Here is a 24,770-nt window from a genome sequence, read left to right on the forward strand (position 1 = left end):
GGGCCCGGTAGTTATGGTTGGTGGCCCCACTGGTTACCAGCAGTCATCGTGTATCAGAACATGGCAGTGCCTACACCCTCTGGACTGAACATCTGCAAGGTCTCTGGTGCCATCAAAATCAGCCCCAAGCACTGGTGGGCAATCCCTCCCCCCTTCCCCATCCTGCATACACCACCACCTTTGCCAGTGCCCCAATTACTGGGTGCCACCTATTCCCCGGTGTTCCAGCCCCATCTTCCCCCTGTGTCAGTGTTTCCCCTTGATAAGCCTATGACTTTGTAGCCTCTGGTAGCAGCTCCGGTGCCCCTCCAGCCAGTGGACATGCCCCTTACAGTTCAATGTCTCCTGTGCAGCCTTCGCCTATGGCAGAGTTGCCTCCCCACACTGCAGCTGGACATCACCAGGGATTCCAACTTGGATTGCCCATCACCGGTCCTGTTATCTCGTGCTCTGACAGTGTGGCATTGGGACTCTCCTTGCACTTGCCACTTTTATCCATATTGTAAGGTATCTGGCAACTGGAAGTTGTTCTCCCCTCTCACATCTGAGTTTCCATATACATGGATGCCGTCTTCACATTGCAGCTGTCCACACATTCCCCAGGGAATGATCAACGCTCCGTCCCCAAGGAGGTGGGGTATAGCTACCCTCATAGATTCAGGTGTGCAATTGTAAGATTTACCACACAAGGCGGCAGACACTAGAACTGTTAGAGGCCACCACTCATGGGTGTGTGCGAAGCCTTTCCTCCATGCACTCTACTGGCAGGTTGATGGCTTATAGAGTTAGGCCTAGCCAGCCTCACCCTCATTTGCATGTTGACATTCTGACTAGGATTATCAGATTAGTAGTGTGGTCACTCTGTGGCAAGTGTCTTCTTGTACTAGTTATTTTTAGATGTAATGAAGTGTTGTGTCTGTCATTGTCTGTGTGTTCTTGTAATTTGAACAGCCCCCTTACCCCCAATCACTGCAATATCTGGTCAGATCCTAAGTGCCGTCTGTACCTATTTCCCTACCCTATGACTCCTACTCCTGTGATAGTTCTCACTGTAAGACTTGTCCTATGCACCCTCCTACTACCTCCTATACCAGACCTGCAACTGGCAAAACATACAAGGGCAGTTCAATAAGTAATGCAACACATTTTTTTTCTCGGCCAATTTTGGTTGAAAAAACCGGAAATTTCTTGTGGAATATTTTCAAACATTCCCGCTTCATCTCGTATAGTTTCATCGTCTTCCGACAGGTGGCAGCGCTGTACAGAGCTGTTAAAATGGCGTCTGTAACGGATGTGCGTTGCAAACAACGGGCAGTGATCGAGTTTCTTTTGGCGGAAAACCAGGGCATCTCAGATATTCATAGGCGCTTGCAGAATGTCTACGGTGATCTGGCAGTGGACAAAAGCATGGTGAGTCATTGGGCAAAGCGTGTGTCATCATCGCCGCAAGGTCAAGCAAGACTGTCTGATCTCCCGCGTGCGGGCCGGCCGTGCACAGCTGTGACTCCTGCAATGGCGGAGCGTGCGAACACACTCGTTCGAGATGATCGACGGATTACCATCAAACAACTCAGTGCTCAACTTGACATCTCTGTTGGTAGTGCTGTCACAATTGTTCACCAGTTGGGATATTCAAAGGTTTGTTCCCGCTGGGTCCCTCGTTGTCTAACCGAACACCATAAAGAGCAAAGGAGAACCATCTGTGCGGAATTGCTTGCTCGTCATGTGGCTGAGGGTGACAATTTCTTGTCAAAGATTGTTACAGGCGATGAAACATGGGTTCATCACTTCGAACCTGAAACAAAACGGCAATCAATGGAGTGGCGCCACACCCACTCCCCTACCAAGAAAAAGTTTAAAGCCATACCCTCAGCCGGTAAAGTCATGGTTACAGTCTTCTGGGACGCTGAAGGGGTTATTCTGTTCGATGTCCTTCCCCATGGTCAAACGATCAACTCTGAAGTGTATTGTGCTACTCTTCAGAAATTGAAGAAACGACTTCAGCGTGTTCGTAGGCACAAAAATCTGAACGAACTTCTCCTTCTTCATGACAACGCAAGACCTCACACAAGTCTTCGCACCCGAGAGGAGCTCACAAAACTTCAGTGGACTGTTCTTCCTCATGCACCCTACAGCCCCGATCTCGCACCGTCGGATTTCCATATGTTTGGCCCAATGAAGGACACAATCCGTGGGAGGCACTACGCGGATGATGAAGAAGTTATTGATGCAGTACGACGTTGGCTCCGACATCGACCAGTGGAATGGTACCGTGCAGGCATACAGGCCCTCATTTCAAGGTGGCGTAAGGCCGTAGCATTGAATGGAGATTACGTTGAAAAATAGTGTTGTGTAGCTAAAAGATTGGGGAATAACCTGGTGTATTTCAATGCTGAACAAAACAACCCCTGTTTCAGAAAAAAAATGTGTTGCATTACTTATTGAACTGCCCTCGTACATTATCAAAGGGAGCGTCACCTGTCATGTACCAGCTGTTTCAGCCTTCTACATTGGTGTAACTACCACAAAGTTATTAGTTAGGATGAAAGGGTATAGACAGAGGCTGTATGCTGGCAACACATACTATCCTGTTGCACAATGTGACAGTTGTGACCTCAATGCCTGTTTCACCACACATGCAACCTGGCTTCTTCCCCCTTACACTAGTTTCTCAGAACTCTGGAGGTGGGAACTGGCATTACAACATGTCCTTGGTTCTTACCACACACTTGGCCTAAATCTACATTAATTTCTTTGGACTCAGTATCTCTTCTCAGTGACTATTTCTTTCTTCACTTCCTTTTAGTTTTCTATATCTATTATTCTTGAAGTGTACCTCTCCCTTCACCCTACTTCTATCACATATGATGTACTCTTAGCTTTCCACTCACATTATTAACTCTTACGTGATGGTCTATTTGTATTTTCTGTGTTGTTTATTACCCTGCTTTCCACCTTTGAGATCTCAGGTTTTCAAATCTCATGTGGTTCAGTCCCCAACAATCAGTCTTTCCCTCTCATCCCGTGTGCTAAGTCTCCCCTGACCTGGGATTCTGTGCAATTGTTCCATAATTCTCCCTATTTCCTGAATCTCGTCAGTCCTTTTTCTTCATCCTTCTTCCTTCGCCTACAACCCTTCTGCCAGAAGAAGGAGACAGTGGACCCAATATCTTGCACATTTCAACAACTTTTGTATGTGTTTGCTACTGCTGCCACCTGGTGAGCAGATTTTTTATCTATCAAATATACTAGTTTGAATATAATAGAAAGAAACATTCCACATGGGAAAAATATATTAAAAAAGATGCTGTGACTTACCAAATGAGAAAGCGCTGGTAGATAGAAACAATAAAAACACACAAACAAATTTCAAGCTTTCGCAACCCACAGTTGCTTCATCAGGAAAGAGGGAAGGAGAGGGAAAGACGAAAGGATGTGGGATTGGAATGACTCCTTACCCTATCCCTTAAAACCCACATCCTTTAGTGTTTCCCTCTCCTTCCCTCTTTCTTGACGAAGCAACTGTGGGTTGCGAAAGCTTGAAATTTGTTTGAGTGTTTTTATTGTTTCTATCTACCAGCGCTTTCTTGTTTGGTAAGTCACAACATATTTTTTAATGTAATTATACTAGTTTGTTCTATGTATTCATCCTGTTAATAAAGACTTGTGTCTGAATTACATGACTCCAAGTTTGACTCTCTAACACAGCAATTAATGACATGATCTTTCAATGCCACTCTTTTCATGTTGACAACATTTTACAATCTTTAGGTTATTTGCTATTGTAGCTAATACTATTAATTATTCATTAATAAATTCTGTGTCCCACTTGCTCTTTCAGCCATTTTTAAGATTTTATTGAAAGAAGATAACTGTAACAAACCATCAATTGCAGAAAGTTCCTACATACTGTTCCACCAAGGAAATTGTAAGTAATGGATAACTTTCTAGATGTTTTAAGGTGTAGGCATCAGTCTAAATGAATGACTCATTTTGTTCAGAAACTCATGGTGTAGTCGCCCGGGAAAGGCAACTGAGAATAGAGGTAGAAACGAGTCCATTCAAAGGCATTCAGAGAACAGTGCTGAAAGCAAAACTATACCTATGGCAACTTCTTGATGACTATATTTGTTTTAAAGTTGTAGCTGTTTTCCTTGTGTTCTCATTCTATGTAAATTTACATTTGTGGAAAACGTCCTTGAAATAACAGAACACTTTAAAAACCTTACACTCAGTCCACAATCATACCTTTCTACAGACTGTACATCCATTCTGTTCTGTAAATCCAATCCTGTAGACTACCTTCAGTGCTGTGGAAGCAGTCATGGTATCCCTTTACACAGTACTGAAATGTACGTCTGGCACAAAATACTAAAATCTCATATGTCTTCAGCCACAAAATGAGGCACTGTACTATAGCAATTATTGTCAAAATTGGTGTGTGTATAGGCTGGCCCGAAATACTGCTATTATATACCGCATTAGCATATCATTCCACATTGCCACAGTAATCTCTGTTCCTTTTGTCATCATATCATCTCACATAATCCAAAGTATTACTGTTGACTTGCCCTATATCATAAACTATCGCTTATAACACAAATTATTTATGTACCAATAAAGTACAATGACAATGTATTTCAGTTGTTTGGATTTAATCTATGCTCACAATTTAAATTGTTCTCCTTTCCTTCTTTATAAGTATTTAATGCCTCAGTGATCTCAAACTCCTTGAAAATGGGTGGTTGCACATACTTTAAAATAGTCCAGGAGCAACAAAAACAAAAACTGTGACAATGAAAGTTATGACATGGCTTGTACTGTAGACAGAATTCTCACAGTACTGTGTCTAAAAGAGCATACAGAAACAACAAACGTAAGTGTCAATCGTTCCTGTCCTGTGTCCTGACGATAGCAGCAAAAACATGGGAAAATTTCATATATAGCTACAGGTTGAGAAAAAGATACATAAATATTGTCTTTTGAAATTAAATAGATTACATTCAAACTGTAGTCAGATCCATGCTTTCTTATAATAATCAGTACGACTGAAAAATGGAGTATGACCTCTATATTAAATTTGAAAATCATATTGAAACAGTGGTGAATATATGATATGTTATGCATTCCCTCATTACATCTATTGTACACATATCTAGCACTATTATTATTTAATATTTATCACTTTTCTGATTGCATGTATTTCCACTATTTTGCACTACATTCTGGGTTTCAAAAAGTATAAATTTAACACTTCTATTTAAGTTTCAAATTATATTACAGTAAATAAGCATACCCGCTTGCAAATATCCTTGCTTCTCTTGCATTTTCAGACATCTGGTTGCTCTGCTGTCCAAACTGATCAGACTGTTCTTTCGCTTTCTGAAGTGCAAGATAACCTTCAGTCTGGAGCAGATCCATAGTTTCCTGAGGACATAACACTACCATGAAAATATATATTTGAACAGAAAGATGTTTTTGTGTGTACAAGCTTCATTACTTAAATAAAGGAAGGAAAGAAGGTAAGGGTTTTGCCACTACTAATTCTACTCTCTTACAGCATATTTAATATTTTACAATAGCAGCCCAGTAAGTAAACAGCGCAGAAAAAAAGTAGATCCCTTTCCAAATTTCAACACTGTGTACCGTAATATAACATTTTAAAGAGGCACACCATAAATATTTGAATACTGCATATTATAACATTTATGGAATATTCCATTGGTACTTGTTTGATACAGACACATTAAAAACTGAAACATACAGCTTTAATGTTTTACAATAATACTTATTTTATATTTTGTTCAAACTGGTTTTTTACTTTCTACGTCATCATCATTGTACAACTAATCACTAGACAGTCAACACCTCATCAATGAGAGCTTCTAGCTGAACCGAGGCTAAAAGATGTATGACAATGCATAATCTTCAGATCATCCCCTATCTTGGTAAATAGCAGTCTTTGTACAACTAGAAGCTCTCACTGATCTTGTATGGACTGTTTATTCAATCTTAAATTGTCTGATGGCCTAAGCAAGTTCACAGCAAAACATAAAATAAATATTATTATGGAACATTAATGCTGCATTTCAGTTTTTAACCACACTTTATGCTTCTTGAATTTTACAAGAGGGTGAAATAGTAAGAATTTTAACATATCAGAACTGTAATCATACTTTTAAAAAACTGATCTCAAAGAAGTATCAAGTTCTCTGAAGTTTACCTTAAGAGTCTGTAAAGCTGCTTCAATAATTGTTTCTGCTTCTGTAACATGCTCTTCGCCTTGCCTGGTAGCAAGCTCAGCTTTCCTTGTACCACTGTCAATCTGTTTTGTTATGTTACCAACAGCTTCAAGTCGCTTTATCAGATCATCAAGACGTTCAGATAAACTCCTGCCACCACCTAAAAAATGTCAATTTCACGGCACAAACATTTCCTAAAAAGAAATAAATAAACAAGAAAAAATTCAATAAAAAGGACATCACTGCAATTTATAAATGCAGTGAGAACAGAGAACTCTCCTGTGATATTGTGATCTAGTATATGAAAGTCTAATAAGTTAAAAACAAAAACTTATTTACTGACTAAACAAGAGTTTTCATAACGTTTTATTTTTCTTGCTTACTTTTACTCTCATATGTATAGCAAAACAGTGTGGCTTCAGTTGTCTGAGACTGCAGTCATGTGTGTGTGAGTGGTGTTAGTGTGAGTGTGTATGTATATGTCTGTCATCTAATTTTGACAAAGGCTTCACAGGCCGAAAGCTATATTTGTGACAATTTTTTTGTTGTGACTATCTGCGACTCAGCATCTCTGATATATGGTGTGTAGCAACTTTCCTCTTCATAATATTGTTACATTCCATCCTGGATTTTCCACTGTTTGACATATACCAAAAGACAACCTGCAATATTGCAGTGTGTGCATGCTTAAAGGGACAAGCACTGCGGTAACTAGTTATGAAATAAATGAAATGTATTCACAGTTGTTAATACGGACAATCTTCAGCTGCATGATGCTAATGGCTTGCCGGAATGGTAACACCAGTTCCTGTCAGATCACCGAAATAAGCGCTATCTGGCTTGGCTAAAACTTTGATGGGCACTGTCCAGGTATGCTGAGAGCTGTTGGCAAGCAGGGTGCAATCAGCCCTTGTGAGCCCAATTGAGGAGTTGCTTGACTGACAAGTAGTGGCACGAGTCATGAAAACTGATGATGGCCAGGAGAGTGGTGTGCTGACAACATGCCCCTTCGTATCCACACCTGGTGACGACTAAGGGCTGAGGATGTCACAGCAGCCAGTTGGTACCATTGGATCTTCAAGGCCTACTCAGATTGTGTTTGTTTGTTTGTTTCAGCTGTATAACAAAATGATGACATTGAAAATTTGTGCCGGAATGGGACTCGAACCTGGATTTCCCACTTATCACCAGCATTCGTCTTATCATTTGGCTATCCATACATGACTCATGGCCAGACCCAAACTACTATATGTTATCAACCATGCATCTACATCATGTACTTATACATCTATTATGTACATTCACATACACATGAGACATTTTTCTTGAAAGTCGCTTGCCCACTGTCAGTGGACAAATATGATATTGCAGTGCCTCTGTTACTTGGAATCACGATGCATTCATGTCCAAAGGAACAGGCACTGCGGTGACTGCAGCCATTATGGAATACATAAAATTTATTTGCAGTTGCGAATATGGACAACTTTCAGCTGCATGACACTGAAAATTTGTGCTCGACCTGGACTCGAACATGGATTTCTCGCTTTTGGATCAAGATCTCATAGAATTTAAAACCTGAGCAGAGAGTTTGTATAGGTGTATTTTCATTTAAAATGAAATTTATTGACTACATAGTTTTTGATATTAACCATATGAAGAAGTTTGTAGGGTATTATATGAGTGAAAAGCAGAAAATACTTACCACCAACAGCCTGTTTTGCTCTAGTCCACAAATGACCAACAGCCTCTTCAACTTCTTTCAGTCTTCTTTCAAAGTTATCATCACTTATTACTGTAGGATTACTAGCAATATCATCTAGGACCTTTTTTAATTTATAGAGTTTTGCTCTGTGGACATTTGCAGCATCCTGGACAAGATTGTAACATGCTGGACAATCAATGCAGCCACGCTGACGATCATACTTGTTTTCTTTGCAACGATCACATCTTCGGCCTTCAACATTTTCATAACACTGTAATCAAAAAACCAAAATTACAATATCAGATTAATATATACTTTGTTTTTTAGACCCAAATGAGACAAAGTTTCTTACCGGGCACTGACCCCAAGGGCTACATGTTAAGTTCACAGATCCTATAGGATCACAGTCACATTCCTTGCATCCATCAATGGAAAAACCATAGTGGTAGAGTTCACATACATCACATCGAAGACCTGTTATACCAGGTTGACAATGACATTGTCCAGTATGTAGATCACATGTGTGGTTCAGAGAACCAACAGGATCACAACTGCAAGCCTGGCAGCCCTGTAAATAAATTAAAGCTGTAGTAATTTAAGAGGTATACATCATAATTTAATCTAATAATTTGTCCTCAAAAATAAAATATTACTAATATTCATTAACTTCCAGTCAACAAATTGTGTGGAAAAATAAGAAGACATTTTTCATTGTTGGTCAGAATATGATGCAGTGGCACCATACACACTGCAGAACTGCTGACTACATTTTAAACTTCCAGTGCATCATACAATTACTTACTTCGCCACTTATTATGTTGTAATAGCCTTCCTCACAGTGATCACAGTTCTTGCCATAAATATGTGGTTTACACTGACATTGCCCACTTATCTGATCACATACTGGAGGACCAAAACCTGTTTCTACAGTTCCTGGAGGGTAACACTGACATGGTTTACAATCTCCTTTTGGTAAAGCTAAAGCATCTCCAAAATAACCTGTAAGAAATAAATGAAGTAATAAAATTTGTATAACACCACTGTAAAGTGCAAATATTAAAATTTATTCTCACTGGTTATGTAACACTTATCAAGGCATGGATCCGTTTATTGTTTTACAGGAATTTAACTTTAAGCCCTCTGTTTCACAGCCTCTGATTCTGCATATGTGTGTAGCTTGTACTGGTGAGCTAGAAGTGAATAAACAAATTGAAAGTTGCAGAAGACAGTCTTTTGCACAGATCCAGGATATGGTTTGACCAGTTTAGTTTGCTATCAATATGTAAGCCCTGGTATTTTGAAGTATCTGCTGGTCACCTAGCTTTCCTCCTATTTCTTCATCTTTAGTGGTTGCATGAAATTGAATAAAGTTTGTTTTACTCTAATTATGAGAAAGACCATTTATGTTAAACTATTTCACAACATCCCTACAAACCTTCTTAGCTGACACCTCAAATTTGTGTATTGAATTATCAGTATGTACCACAGTGTGATCAGCAAAGATGGTGAATTTACAATCTGATTTGATCCATTATAAATGGTTTTTGAAAGCCTGCGACTGTGAAAACAATAGCTTTCTTTATAAATAAATCTTCTGCTACCAGTCACGATTTTCTTGATTTACTTTTTGCACAACACATTCCGAGAAATGATTCCCATTTTCATGGGCATTTTTTGTGTGTATTAAGCCATTTCTATTGATGTTGTCAATATGTGAGAGTCTGCTTCATTTCGTAGATTTTTTCTGTTTTATATATAAGAAACACGTGATTTTTTGTTGGTTATCGTTTCTTTTAGTGAAGTTAGTGGCAAAATTTAGAATTTGTACTTACAGTTTTCTAATGGCCCATTTGTGCAGAGTCTCACAAACACTAAACATCACACACAACTTATTGTACACTTTAAACATTGAAAATATCTTATATAAACAATATATATTGATAACCAACTAAAAAATTGCATGGTTCTACATCTACATCCATACTCCATTAGCCACCTGACGGTGTGTGGTGGAGAGTACCTTGAGTACCTCTCATGTATTGCAGTAAAAATCAACAAAATGAAGCAGACTCTCACATATTGATAACATCAAATTTGAGGTGTCAGCTAAGAAGGTTTGTAGGGATGTTGTGAAATAGTTTAACATAAATGGTCTTTCTCATAATTAGAGTAAAACAAACTTTATTCAATTTCATGCAACCACTAAAGATGAAGAAATAGGAGGAAAGCTAGGTGACCAGCAGATACTGCAAAATACCAGGGCTTACATATTGATAGCAAACTAAACTGGTCAAACCATATCCTGGATCTGTGCAAAAGACTGTCTTCTGCAACTTTCAAGCTGGAAAATGGGCTGCGACAGGGAAGTGCACTTTCGCCTTTATTGTTTATTATTGTTATGGATGAAATCCTACAGCAAGTATCAGATGCAATTGGAGATCATAAAATGAAAGCAGTGCTTTTTGCCGATGACCTGATGTTATGGGGAAATTGCGAGAAGGAGGTGCAAGAGCAGTTAGATGTGTGGGAGGCAACGGCAGCACAATATGGAATGCATTTCTCTGCAAAGAAAAGTGAAATAATTGTCACAACAAGGAAGAAGAGTAGGCCAAATGTGGATATAACTTGTGGAGGGGAAAAACTACAAGTGGTAGAGAACTTCAAGTACCTGGGAAGCATGATTGAAAGTAAGGGGGGAAACGAAATGGAAATAAATGAAAGGTGCAGAAAAACAGGGCAGTTCTACAATTGCATTAGGGGGCTTATTTGGAGCAAGGAGGTGCCACAGAAATCCAAGGGAATTATATACCGAACCTACTTTGTCCCCATATTGACATACGGAAGTGAGACATGGGTAATGCACAAAAGCGACAAAAGTAGAATACAGGCTAGTGAAATGAAGTTCCAGAGGAGCAGGTTGAGTGTAACAAGACGAGACAGATTGCAAAATGTGTATGTGAGGGAAAGACTAAAGGAGGAACCAGTACAGGACAGGATAGAAAAATCAAGACTGCAGTGGTATGGACACATGAAGAGAATGGATGAGGGAAGAATTCCAAAGAGGATGTTTGATCTGCAACTGGAGGGGAAGAGGCCCAGAGGAAGACCAAGAGATAGATGGGTGAAGGGAGTGAAGGAATGTGTGACGAGAAGAGGGGAGAACTGGACGAAGGTGGAAGAGGGGGAATGGTGGAAAGACAGAACACGATGGAGAGGCTTGTGTTCCCGACAGACCCAGCCAGTGGCTGGAAATTGTCCAAGATGATGATGATGATGAATAGATATGGCTTAACATGGCTTAATACACACAAAAACGCACTTGAAAATGGGAATCATTTCCCAAAATACATCATGTGAAAAGTAAATAAAGAAAATGGTGACTGGTAGCAGAAGAATTTACAATATTCTGTAGAAAGAGGTAGATCATTAATAAAAAGGAATAAAAAGTAGGGGACCTAGAACTGAGTTCTAAGGCACTCCGCACATGGTGGTATCCCATTCTGATGAAGTTGAATGCACCTTCTTGACTATCAAATACAACCTTCTGCTTTACTTTAGAAAGGAACAAGTTAAGCCACTTCCCTGCTGCACCATTTATACCTAGGTATGTAGTTTGGGGTTAAAGTATTTGATGACTGAAGCAGTCCAACACTTTTTGTTAAGTCTCAAAATATTCCAACCATCTTCAAAAAATAGTAATAATAATAATTATTATTATTTACAGACTCCAAAACATTGGCAGCAAATGCATGTATTACATCTTCTGTTGATAACCTTTTCTGAAACCCAAACTGACTTTTCCTGATGATATTTTGGTCACTATGTTGCTAACAATCCTGAAATGCATTAGTTTCTCTAAACCTTTGGAAATGCTTGTGAGTAGTGAGACTGGCTGTCTGCTTTATCTTTCTTCTTATACAGTGGTTTTACAACTGCAGGAATCATTCCTTGCTTATGTGACATGTAAAAAATAGAGGAAAGGGATTTAATTACATGGTTGCAGTGCTATTTTAATAATTTACTAAGATGGTGTCAACTCCAGTAGAGCTTTTACTTTTCAGAGACTTAATGATTCTTTCAATTTCCTGTATAGAGACTGTTCTTACCTAGATCTGTTGTACTGTGCTCAGTACTTTGACTTCCAGATAATTCATGGCTCCATTTCTGGAGCCTCATGATCCTATTTGTTCTGTTATTGTTAAAAACATTTATTGAATATATCAGCAACTGTTTTTGAATCACTAAGAAGATTATCCTCATCTTTATTTGGATATTTTCTCTACAGAATGTATTTTTTCCTGTTTTACAAAATTTTAAACAGTTTAGACTTTATTGTCTGAGTTATTGATTTCTGCTCTGATGAAAATATATCTCAAAGCTGGTATGGTCTAGTTAAGAATTCTATTGTATAGTTTGTAATGCCTACCTAATCTTATTGTGATCATTTGATCTCTTGGCCACTACATACAGCACCTTTCTTTGCCCTACATGTATTTCTTTAGGAAATATTTTTTCAAATAGACCTGTAATCTCTTCGATAAATTTATTAAATTTGGAGTTAATGTCAACAGAAGCATATAAACAAGACCAGTTCAAGGTTGCAACCAAAAATTCCTGGTAGATTAAAAGTGTCATCTGGACTCGAACCTGGACCTTTGACTTGTAAAGTTTCAAATCAGCATACTCTGCTGTAGGGTGACTATTCATTCTGGAAACAATCCATCACGCTTTGACTTAACTCATGTCCCTGTAATGTCGTCTACCCTCGCAGGAGTGCTAGTCCAGCAAGACATGCAGGAGAACTGGTGTGAAGTTTGGAAGACAGGAGATGAGGTACGGATCAAAGTAAAGTTTTGAGGACAGTTCATGAGTCAAGTTTGGATAGCTCAGTCAATAGAACACTTGCCTGCACATGGCAAAGGTCCCAGCTTCAAGTAATCTGCTGGCACACAGTTTTAATCTATCAGGAAGTTTCAAATCAGCACACAGTTCACTGCAAAGTGAAATTCATTCTTGAAGCTGCAACTGATGAGTGAAGTTTTCCATAGTGTGTCTTTTGATAACCCTCAGTTTTGAAACTTAAATTATTATACGTATCCTTATCTACAAATACACTGATCAGCCAGAACATTATGACCTGCGACCTGCTATTGACATAAACCTGTCCAGGCAATAGCAGTGAATAGCAGTGTCACCTGGCGTGCACACGTAGGGTGCATGTAGCATCAGTGAGTGTGCTGTCCATGTGTGGAATGGAGAAGGCGTGCAGTCTGAGTTTGACCAAGGGCAGATTGTTATGGCCTGGAGGCTCACAAGAGCTTTTTGAAAACTGCATAACTTGTGGGTGTTTGAGAAGTACTGTGGTGAGTGTCTTCAACACATGGAGAGACCAAGGTGAAACCAAGTGCCAACGTCATGGGGTTTGGTCACCGCCGCTCATTACAGATGTCGGTTGTTGTAGGCTGGGCGAACTGGCAAAACAGGACAGGTGGTGAACAGTTGTGGAACTAACATCAGACTTTAATGCCGGGCAGAGTAAAAGTTTGTCTGAACACACAGTGCACCAAACACTCCTAATAATGGGCCTCCACAGGTGATGATGACCCATGCATGTGATAAAGTTAACACCATGACATCAGCAACTACAACTGAAATGGGCACGGGGCATGTGGCCACCATCAGCACTGGACATTGACGCAGTGACAGAGCATCGCAGTGGCACAGCATTGCATGGCCTGATAAATCCTGATACCTTTTTCATTGTGCCGATGGGAGGGCATGAATCTGTCATCTGCCAGGGAAACAGCTCTTTGACACCTTTACTGTGAGATAGAGACAAGCTGCCACCAGCTCTATTACACTCTGGGGAATATTCATGTGGGGATTGATGGGTCCAGTGGAACTTATGCAAGGCACCATGATGTCCAAGGAGTTTCGTACACTGGTTGCAGAATACTTACACCCCTTCATGGTGATCACGTTTTCAACAAGATAACACACCATGTCACAAGGCTAGGAATGTGATAGAGTGGTTTAAGGAGCACTGTGGCAAGTTCTAATCAGTTGATGTGTTGCCTCCCAACTCACCAAATCTGAACCTGATTGAACACATCCAGGATGCTATTGAACGTAGCATCAGATCTCATCACCCTGATCGCACTCCTCTCCGGAATTTACAGGAATTAGGTGATATGCATGTGCAGATGTGGTACCAACTCCCTCCAGCGACCTGCCAAGGCCTGATTGCTTCCATACCGTGATGTGTCGCCGCCGTTATCCCTACCAAAGGTGGACTTGCCGGCTATTAGGTAGGTGTTCATAACATTCTAGCTGATTAGTGTATGTTGTGTATTAAAGTATTGTTACACCAGTTGCAGAGTCTGATACATAAGAGCACAACAGATGGTCATGACCTATTCTGTTTCTGGTACCTGTTAAAAAGTTCACAATAAAGTCACTCATTACAATAAATTAATTTGTTTTCTAGACAGACCTGACAAGAGTGAGTCAATGTGTCTTAGAAAAAACATTCAAATTTCCAGCAAGTGCCCAGTAAATTGACAGCACAATAGCTGTTGCTCTAACTGCTGTTACCTTGATGCACAATATTTGCTTAAATCTAGAGATTTATATACAACATTATGTCTCACAAATATTGCCACTCCATCTTTTCTCATGATAGATCTACAGTGATTCTTTGGCCATGTTATATTTTTGTAGAATAGAGACAAAGTTTGGGTCTTTTCACCCCTGCATTGGTGTGAGATTTTTTTGGTACAAGAGTAATTTAACTCCATACACAAGTTTGTAGTTCTGCTTGTGTCAGTGGAGGCTCATACTGAATACACAAGAGACATGTTCCACATGTTCTGGACTGCCTTTCACTCATACATATATATATGAGAACCTTAGGCCCCCTACAAAACCTTTCACCTGACTCCATCAACCTCCTGACCCCACCGACACCCCGCACCCCTACCTTCTACCTTCTTCCTAAAATTCACAAACCCAATCATCCCGGCCGCCCCATTGTAGCTGGTTACCAAGCACCCACAGAACGTATCTCTGCCTACGTAGATCAACACCTTCAACCCATTACATGCAGTCTCCCATCCTTCATCAAAGACACCAACCACTTTCTCGAACGCCTGGAATCCTTACCCAATCCGTTACCCCCAGAAACCATCCTTGTAACCATTGATGCCACTTCGTTATACACAAATATCCCGCACGTCCAGGGCCTCGCTGCGATGGAGCACTTCCTTTCACGCCGATCACCTGCCACCCTACCTAAAACCTCTTTTCTCATTACCTTAGCCAGCTTCATCCTGACCCACAACTTCTTCACTTTTGAAGACCAGACATACCAACAATTAAAGGGAACAGCCATGGGTACCAGGATGGCCCCTTCGTACGCCAACCTATTCATGGGTCGCTTAGAGGAAGCCTTCTTGGTTACCCAGGCCTGCCAACCCAAAGTTTGGTACAGATTTATTGATGACATCTTCATGATCTGGACTCACAGTGAAGAAGAACTCCAGAATTTCCTCTCCAACCTCAACTCCTTTGGTTCCATCAGATTCACCTGGTCCTACTCCAAATCTCATGCCACTTTCCTTGATGTTGACCTCCACCTGTCCAATGGCCAGCTTCACACGTCCGTCCACATCAAACCCACCAACAAGCAACAGTACCACCATTACGACAGCTGCCACCCATTCCACATCAAACGGTCCCTTCCCTACAGCCTAGGTCTTCGTGGCAAACGAATCTGCTCCAGTCCGGAATCCCTGAAGCATTACACCAACAACCTGACAACAGCTTTCGCATCCCGCAACTACCCTCCCGACCTGGTACAGAAGCAAATAACCAGAGCCACTTCCTCATCCTCTCAAACCCAGAACCTCCCACAGAAGAACCACAAAAGTGCCCCACTTGTGACAGGATACTTTCCGGGACTGGATCAGACTCTGAATGTGGCTCTCCAGCAGGGATACGACTTCCTCAAATCCTGCCCTGAAATGAGATCCATCCTTCATGAAATCCTCCCCACTCCACCAAGAGTGTCTTTCCGCCGTCCACCTAACCTTCGTAACCTCTTAGTTCATCCCTATGAAATCCCCAAACCACCTTCCCTACCCTCTGGCTCCTACCCTTGTAACCGCCCCCGGTGTAAAACCTGTCCCATGCACCCTCCCACCACCACCACCTACTCCAGTCCTGTAACCTGGAGGGTGTACACGATCAAAGGCAGAGCCACGTGTGAAAGCACCCACGTGATCTACCAACTGACCTGCCTACACTGTGATGCATTCTATGTGGGAATGACCAGCAACAAACTGTCCATTCGCATGAATGGACACAGGCAGACAGTGTTTGTTGGTAATGAGGATCACCCTGTGGCTAAACATGCCTTGGTGCACGGCCAGCACATCTTGGCACAGTGTTACACCGTCCGGGTTATCTGGATACTTCCCACTAACACCAACCTATCCGAACTCTGGAGATGGGAACTTGCTCTTCAATATATCCTCTCTTCCTGTTATCCACCAGGCCTCAATCTCCGCTAATTTCAAGTTGCTGCCACTCATACCTCACCTGTCATTCAACAACATCTTTGCCTCTGCACTTCTGCCTCGACTGACATCTCTGCCAAAACTCTTTGTCTTTAAATATGTCTGCTTGTGTCTGTATATTTGTGGATGGATATGTGTGTGTGTGTGTGTGTGTGCGAGTGTATACCCGTCCTTTTTTCCCCCTAAGGTAAGTCTTTCTGCTCCCGGGATTGGAATGACTCCTTACCCTCTCCCTTAAAACCCACATCCTTTCGTCTTTCCCTCTCCTTCCCTCTTTCCTGATGAGGCAACAGTTTGTTGCGAAAGCTTGAATTTTGTGTGTATGTTTGTGTTTGTTTGTGTTTCTGTCGACCTGCCAGCACTTTCATTTGGTAAGTCACATCATCTTTGTTTTTAGATATATTTTTCCTACGTGGAATGTTTCCCTATATTATAACCATATATATATATATATATATATATATATATATATATATATATATATATATATATATATATATATATATATATAACAGAGGGAAACATTCCACGTGGAAAAAATATATCTAAAAAGAAAGATGATGAGACTTACCAAACAAAAGCGCTGGCAGGTCGATAGACACACAAACAAACACAAATATACACACAAAATTCAAGCTTTCGCAACAAACTGTTGCCTCATCAGGAAAGAGGGAAGGAGAGGGAAAGACGAAAGGATGTGGGTTTTAAGGGAGAGGGTAAGGAGTCATTCCAATCCCGGGAGCGGAAAGACTTACCTTAGGGGGAAAAAAGGACAGGTATACACTCGCACACACACACATGTGCGAGTGTATACCTGTCCTTTTTTCCCCCTAAGGTAAGTCTTTCCGCTCCCGGGATTGGAATGACTCCTTACCCTCTCCCTTAAAACCCACATCCTTTCGTCTTTCCCTCTCCTTCCCTCTTTCCTGATGAGGCAACAGTTTGTTGCGAAAGCTTGAATTTTGTGTGTATATTTGTGTTTGTTTGTGTGTCTATCGACCTGCCAGCGCTTTTGTTTGGTAAGTCTCATCATCTTTCTTTTTAGATATATATATATATATATATATATATATATATATATATATATATATATATATATATATATATATATATATATATATGCTGATATCTTTTTTGTTGCATGTAGGGTAAGCTACAGCTTCTGTTGCACATGGTAATGTTTTAGTTGCTGGTTCTGATACTGATGGCACTGCTTTTTTTTATCGCAGTGCTATTAATAGTGCTGATGATTTTGCTCTCAAACATGGAATTACACGGTTCCCTTTCTCTCTGTTTGTAGTGATTTCATTTACCTTTTTCGGTGTAAAGTGCTTCCCTTCATAATTCAGCTGGTTCCATGCTTGGTATGCAAGCGTCTGTCCAGTTTGCCTGGATCTAGGACACTGAATTTTCCAAACAGAGGATGTATTTGTTTTATTTTAATGTTGGTTTTCCGTATTGATTTGGTTACATACACATTACAAAGTCATATCTGTGTGGTAATGTTGGATCTATCAAATTATATTGATTATTACTCTCTAGGAAATTCTTTAGTTCTGCTTGGCAGTTACTTGCCCCCTTCTGTGCAACATCATTTCCACAAACTATACACAACACATAATCTTTTTTGTTAACATTTTGTCATGCAGATTGACATCAGTAACATTATTTGTTGTTGCCCCTGGCTTAACAAGAACTTTTGCATAGCATTTAGGCCTACTGTGTTCCTTGAAAAGTCTTTCCACATTTTTACCATGGCTCTCTATAAAAAGGAGCTACAGAAATTGCCTTCTGAGAAGCTAAAGCCAATATCACAGAACAATCTCTGTTTCAAGGATTCACTTGTGCTTTGTGTATGAATAAGATGCATAAGCTGTAGCACGTGGTCTAGGGGTAGCGTCTTTGATTCATAATCAAAACGTCTTCGGTCCCGGGTTCGATCCCCGCCACTGCCTAAATTTTGATAAATAATCAGCATTGGCGGCCGAAGACTTCCGGCATAAGAAGTCAGCCTCATTCTGCCAACGGCCTTGTCAAAGAGGGCAGAGGAGCGGATAGAGCTTCAGGGCACTCTCTTGTCCTAGGGGTGGGAAAACTGCCCCTAAAGGCGGAAGAATCAGCAATGATCAATGACATGAGGATGCAGAAGGCAATGGAAACCACTGCATTAAAGACACGTAACATGTATCCACAGGACATGTGGCCTGTAATTGAAGAAGTGTCATGATGATCTCTCCATTGGCAAAAGATTCCGGAATAGTCCCCCATTCGGATCTCCGGGAGGGGACTGCCAAGGGGGAGGTTACCATGAGAAAAAGAATGAATAATCAACAAAAGGATAACGTTCTACGAGTCGGGGCGCGGAATGTCAGAAGCTTGAACGTGGTAGGGAAACTAGAAAATCTGAAAAGGGAAATGCAAAGGCTCAATCTAGATATAGTACGGATCAGTGAAGTGAAGTGGAAGGAAGACAAGGATTTCTGTTCAGATGAGTATCGGGTAATATCAACAGCAGCAGAAAATGGTATAACAGGTGTAGGATTCGTTATGAATAGGAAGGCAGGACAGAGGGTGTGTTACTGTGAACAGTTCAGTGACCGGGTTGTTCTAATCAGAATCGACAGCAGACCAACACCGACAATGATAGTTCAGGTATACATGCCGACGTCGCAAGCTGAAGATGAACAGATAGAGAAAGTGCATGACGATATTGAAAGGGTAATGCAGTATGCAAAGGGGGACGAAAATCTAATAGTCATGGGCGACTGGAATGCAGTTGTAGGGGAAGGAGTAGAAGAAAAGGTTACAGGAGAATATGGGCTTGGGACAAGGAATGAAAGAGGAGAAAGACTAATTGAGTTCTGTAACAAGTTTCAGCTAGTAATAGTGAATACCCTGTTCAAGAATCACAAGAGGAGGAGGTATACTTGGAAAAGGCCAGGAGATACGGGAAGATTTCAATTAGATTACATCATGGTCAGACAGAGATTCCGAAATCAAATACTGGATTGTAGGGCGTACCCAGGAGCAGATATAGACTCAGATCACAATATAGTAGTGGTGAAGAGTAGGCTGAAGTTCAAGACATTAGTCAGGAAGAATCAATACGCAAAGAAGTGGGATACGGAAGTACTAAGGAATGATGAGATACGTTTGAAGCTCTCTAACGCTATAGATACAGCAATAAGGAATAGCGCAGTAGGCAGTACAGTTGAAGAGGAATGGACATCTCTAAAAAGGGCAATCACAGAAGTTGGGAAGGAAAACATAGCTACAAAGAAGGTAGCTGCGAAGAAACCATGGGTAACAGAAGAAATACTTCAGTTGATTGATGAAAGGAGGAAGTACAAACATGTTCCGGGAAAATCAGGAATACAGAAATACAAGTCGCTGAGGAATGAAATAAATAGGAAGTGCAGGGAAGCTAAGACGAAATGGCTGCAGGAAAAATGTGAAGACATCGAAAAAGATATGATTGTCGGAAGGACAGACTCAGCATACAGGAAAGTCAAAACAACTTTTGGTGGCATTAAAAGCAACGGTGGTAACATTAGGAGTGCAACGGGAATTCCACTGTTAAATGCAGAGGAGAGAGCAGATAGGTGGAAAGAATACACTGAAAGCCTCTATGAGGGTGAAGATTTGTCTGATGTGATAGAAGAAGAAACAGGAGTCAATTTAGAAGAGATAGGGGATCCAGTATTAGAATCAGAATTTAAAAGAGCTTTGGAGGACTTACGGTCAAATAAGGCAGAAGGGATAGATAACATTCCATCAGAATTTCTAAAATCATTGGGGGAAGTGGCAACAAAATGATTATTCACGTTGGTGTGTAGAATATATGAGTCTGGCGACATACCATCTGACTTTCGGAAAAGCATCATCCACACAATTCCAAAGACAGCAAGAGCTGACAAGTGCGAGAATTATCGCACAATCAGCTTAACAGCTCATGCATCGAAGCTGCTTACAAGAATAATATACAGAAGAATGGAAAAGAAAATTGAGAATGTGCTAGGTGACGATCAGTTTGGCTTTAGAAAAAGTAAAGGGACGAGAGAGGTAATTCTGACGTTATGGCTAATAATGGAAGCAAGACTAAAGAAAAATCAGGACACTTGCATAGGATTTGTCGACCCGGAAAAAGCGTTCGACAATATGTGAAGACATCGAAAAAGATATGATTGTCACAAGGACAGACTCAGCATACAGGAAAGTCAAAACAACCTTTGGTGACATTAAAAGCAACGGTGGTAACATTAGGAGTGCAACGGGAATTCCACTGTTAAATGCAGAGGAGAGAGCAGATAGGTGGAAAGAATACATTGAAAGCCTCTATGATGGTGAAGATTTGTCTGATGTGATAGAAGAAGAAACAGGAGTCAATTTAGAAGAGATAGGGGATCCAGTATTAGAATCGGAATTTAAAAGAGCTTTGGAGGACTTACGGTCAAATAAGGCAGAAGGGATAGATAACATTCCATCAGAATTTCTAAAATCATTGGGGGAAGTGGCAACAAAATGACTATTCACGTTGGTGTGTAGAATATATGAGTCTGGCGACATACCATCTGACTTTCGGAAAAGCATCATCCACACAATTCCAAAGACGGCAAGAGCTGACAAGTGCGAGAATTATCGCACAATCAGCTTAACAGCTCATGCATCGAAGCTGCTTACAAGAATAATATACAGAAGAATGGAAAAGAAAATTGAGAATGTGCTAGGTGACGATCAGTTTGGCTTTAGGAAAAGTAAAGGGACGAGAGAGGCAATTCTGACGTTACGGCTAATAATGGAAGCAAGACTAAAGAAAAATCAGGACACTTGCATAGGATTTGTCGAACTGGAAAAAACGTTCGACAATATAAAATGGTGCAAGCTGTTCGAGATTCTGTAAAAAGTAGGGGTAAGCTATAGGGAGAGACGGGTCATATACAATATGTACAACAACCAAGAGGGAATAATAAAGAGTGGACGATCAAGAACGAAGTGCTCGTATTAAGAAGGGTGTAAGACAAGGCTGTAGCCTTTCGCCCCTACTCTTCAATCTGTACATCGAGGAAACAATGATGGAAATAAAAGAAAGGTTCAGGAGTGGAATTAAAATACAAGGTGAAAGGATATCAATGATACGATTCGCTGATGACATTGCTATCCTGAGTGAAAGTGAAGAAGAATTAAATGATCTGCTGAACGGAATGAACAGTCTAATGAGTACACAGTATGGTTTGAGAGTAAATTGGAGAAAGACGAAGGTAATGAGAAGTAGTAGAAATGAGAACAGCGAGAAACTTAACATCAGGATTGATGGTCACGAAGTCAATGAAGTTAAGGAATTCTGCTACCTAGGCAGTAAAATAACCAATGACGGACGGAGCAAGGAGGACATCAAAAGCAGACTCGCTATGGCAAAAAAGGCATTTCTGGTCAAGAGAAGTCTACTAATATCAAATACCGGCCTTTATGAGGAAGAAATTTCTGAGGATGTACGTCTGTAGTACAGCATTGTATGGTAGTGAAACATGGACTGTGGGAAAGTGGAACAAAAGAGAATCTAAGCATTTGAGATGTGGTGCTATAGACAAATGTTGAAAATTAGGTGGACTGATAAGGTAAGGAAAGAGGAGGTTCTACGCAGAATCGGAGAGGAAAGGAATATGTGGAAAACACTGATAAGGAGAAGGGACAGGATATTAGGACATCTGCTAAGACATGAGGGAATGACTTCCATGGTACTAGAGGGAGCTATAGAGGGCAAAAACTGTAGAGGAAGACAGAGATTGGAATACGTCAAACAAATAATTGAGGACGTAGGTTGCAAATGCTTCTCTGAGATGAGGAGGTTAGCACAGGAAAGGAATTCATGGCGGGCTGCATCAAACCAGTCAGTAGACTGATGGAGAAAAAAAAAAAAAATAGCTTCATGTCCAGTGCCTCCAGCCACTAACATCAATAAGTGACTTTTGATGTTAGCATTTCTCACTGTCCTGCAGGAAGTGCTACAGGGAGTGCAAAGTGTCACCAACCTCTTTGCTGCAGAAATATCTGAAGATGCAACAAGAATTAAACCTGAGTCAAGCATAGGAACCACAGTACTGCGAAGCCAATGAGTGAGATGGTGCTGTTGTTAAAGCATTGGATTTGTTGTCATAACAAGCAGCGTTCCAATCTCAGTACAGATTACAGAAATTTTTTTACTGTTTTCTCAAATCGCTTCAATCAAACACCAAGAAGTTTCTTGTCAAGCATACAGTGAATGTCTACACCAAATGTTCCATAACCAATCCAGTTTTCCGCCTGTTATCATTACTACCAACATGAGAAGAAAGACAACAGTAAGAATTACTTGGCTTCAAGTTATATCCCTATAAACTCCATACAACAATTTGGCACTATGTTGTAATTCAGAAGTTTTAAATGAAAGAAAAAAAGGGACATGAATTGTACTACCTAACTGTAATCAAATATTGAGAAGTTCACCTACACCAGTAATAAAAATAATGCTGATATTACATGGCTTTTGCCAGTTTTGTACACATTTCCTTTCTTTCTTTTGAGTAAGTGAGACAGCAACTCTGATTCTAAACTCCTGAGGTGTAGTGTGATTCTTTCCAAGCACCTTCAAAATTATTACTGTATTAGTCTAACTAACGGCATGAATTTTCAACATTTATGGCCTAAAAAAATTTACGGAAACTAAGTGGCTGACTGGTTGCTATAGGCAGACACTGATTTTCAATGGAAAACAGAAAGCACTCTACAAATGGAAGCAAAATTTGTGGGATGATGTAAATGTGAAACAGTAGATAGTGTACTGTGGACTAATCAGTGAATAGCGTAAAGAGGAATATTCCGCTATATGTCATCCTGACTCATTTAAAAATCAATAATACTTCTCATTTTACGTTACATCAGGTATGCTGTAACTATTCAAGAAAATGCACTCAGCAAAATTTAATTAACTTGAGACATCTGTGTAGAGAACACCACACTCTGTTGGACTGATTGAACATACTTTTGAAAACCATACTACTCAATAAATTTGTTCACTGGGTTCTAATTACATTAATTTTAATTATTTTAAGAAGATTATGACACTTTACAATGATTTCATTCGAAATATTGTATTTGAACTTTCAGAACTTAAAGTTACTTCATTACCTGGAATGCAAGAGTCACATTCTGGTCCTCCTGTATTATAAATGCATTTCAGACATTCTCCAGTAGTGCGGTTACAGTTTCCAACAGCATTAGGGTCAACATTATCATTGCACTTGCATGGTTGACACAGTTTAACACTGCCAAACTTTCCAGTTGGATCTCCAAAGTACCCATCACTGCACAGGTCACATCTGGGACCTGTTAGGTATGCAAACAAAGTTGTATTATCTTCTACTTATTTATCACTAAACAATGGAAGATACAAGTTGGAATAATGATAATATTATGAAAATGACAGATTGCTACTCACCATACAGCAAACATGCTGAGTCGCAGATAGGCACAACAAAAAGATTGTCAAACAAGTAAGCTTTTGGCTGAAAAGGCCTTCATCCGAATTAGACAACACACACACACACACACACACACACACACACACACACACACACACACACACACAAATGCAACGCGCACACACATGATCACAGTCTCTGACTACCAAGACTTTGGTCACGTGTGTGCAAGTATGGGTGAGAGAGAGACAGAGAGTGTGTGTGTGTGTGTGTGTGTGTGTGTGTGTGTGTGTGTGTGTGTGTCCCATTCAGATGAAGACCTGCTTGGCTGAAAGCTTACCTGCTTCAGTCTTTTTGTTGCACCTATCACTCAAGATCTCTCTACTATATGGTGAGTAGTAATCTCTGTCTTTGAATTACCTTGTAACTGTTAAAAAGGGGAAAAAGATTAAAATGATTCATTCACACTGTAATTCAACAAAAATACCACCAAATGATTTCTGTGTGTAATCATCCCCAGGGTATGGAGAAATGTGCAGAACTAGAAAATTTCTAAATTCGAAATCAGATATTTACTTAAATGTAATTTCCATAGTTTCTTCAACTGAATTAATTTACTTATATAAACATCATTAAATATGATACTTTTCTGACAGGTAAACTGGAGTGATGAACTATTTATATAATTCAGGAGTGTTGAATAACAATCTGCAGCTATTCTCCCCAAGCCAATTACTGGAATGTGAGGGATGGTACTTTGTCTATCACTATCGTTTTCCTCCCACCCTTTCCC

The 24,770-nt window shown here is 40.3% G+C and overlaps 1 protein-coding gene across 2 annotated transcripts in view; it reads right to left on the reverse strand.

The window, feature by feature from the left end:
• LOC126260961 (laminin subunit gamma-1) overlaps nucleotides 1–24,770 on the reverse strand; it is a 1,198,090-nt gene that overhangs the window by 35,687 nt on the left and 1,137,633 nt on the right. For both annotated transcript variants that reach the window (XM_049958485.1, XM_049958486.1), the window contains 6 exons: nucleotides 23,685–23,882; nucleotides 8,747–8,943; nucleotides 8,297–8,512; nucleotides 7,945–8,215; nucleotides 6,224–6,402; nucleotides 5,297–5,427 (listed from right to left, as the gene is read on the reverse strand). In XM_049958485.1, coding sequence (XP_049814442.1) covers nucleotides 5,297–5,427; nucleotides 6,224–6,402; nucleotides 7,945–8,215; nucleotides 8,297–8,512; nucleotides 8,747–8,943; nucleotides 23,685–23,882 — 1,192 coding nt within the window. The remainder of the gene's footprint in view (nucleotides 1–5,296; nucleotides 5,428–6,223; nucleotides 6,403–7,944; nucleotides 8,216–8,296; nucleotides 8,513–8,746; nucleotides 8,944–23,684; nucleotides 23,883–24,770) is intronic.

The sequence above is a fragment of the Schistocerca nitens genome, chromosome 5, assembly GCF_023898315.1.
Source record: "Schistocerca nitens isolate TAMUIC-IGC-003100 chromosome 5, iqSchNite1.1, whole genome shotgun sequence".
NCBI classification, from domain to species: Eukaryota; Metazoa; Arthropoda; class Insecta; order Orthoptera; family Acrididae; genus Schistocerca; species Schistocerca nitens.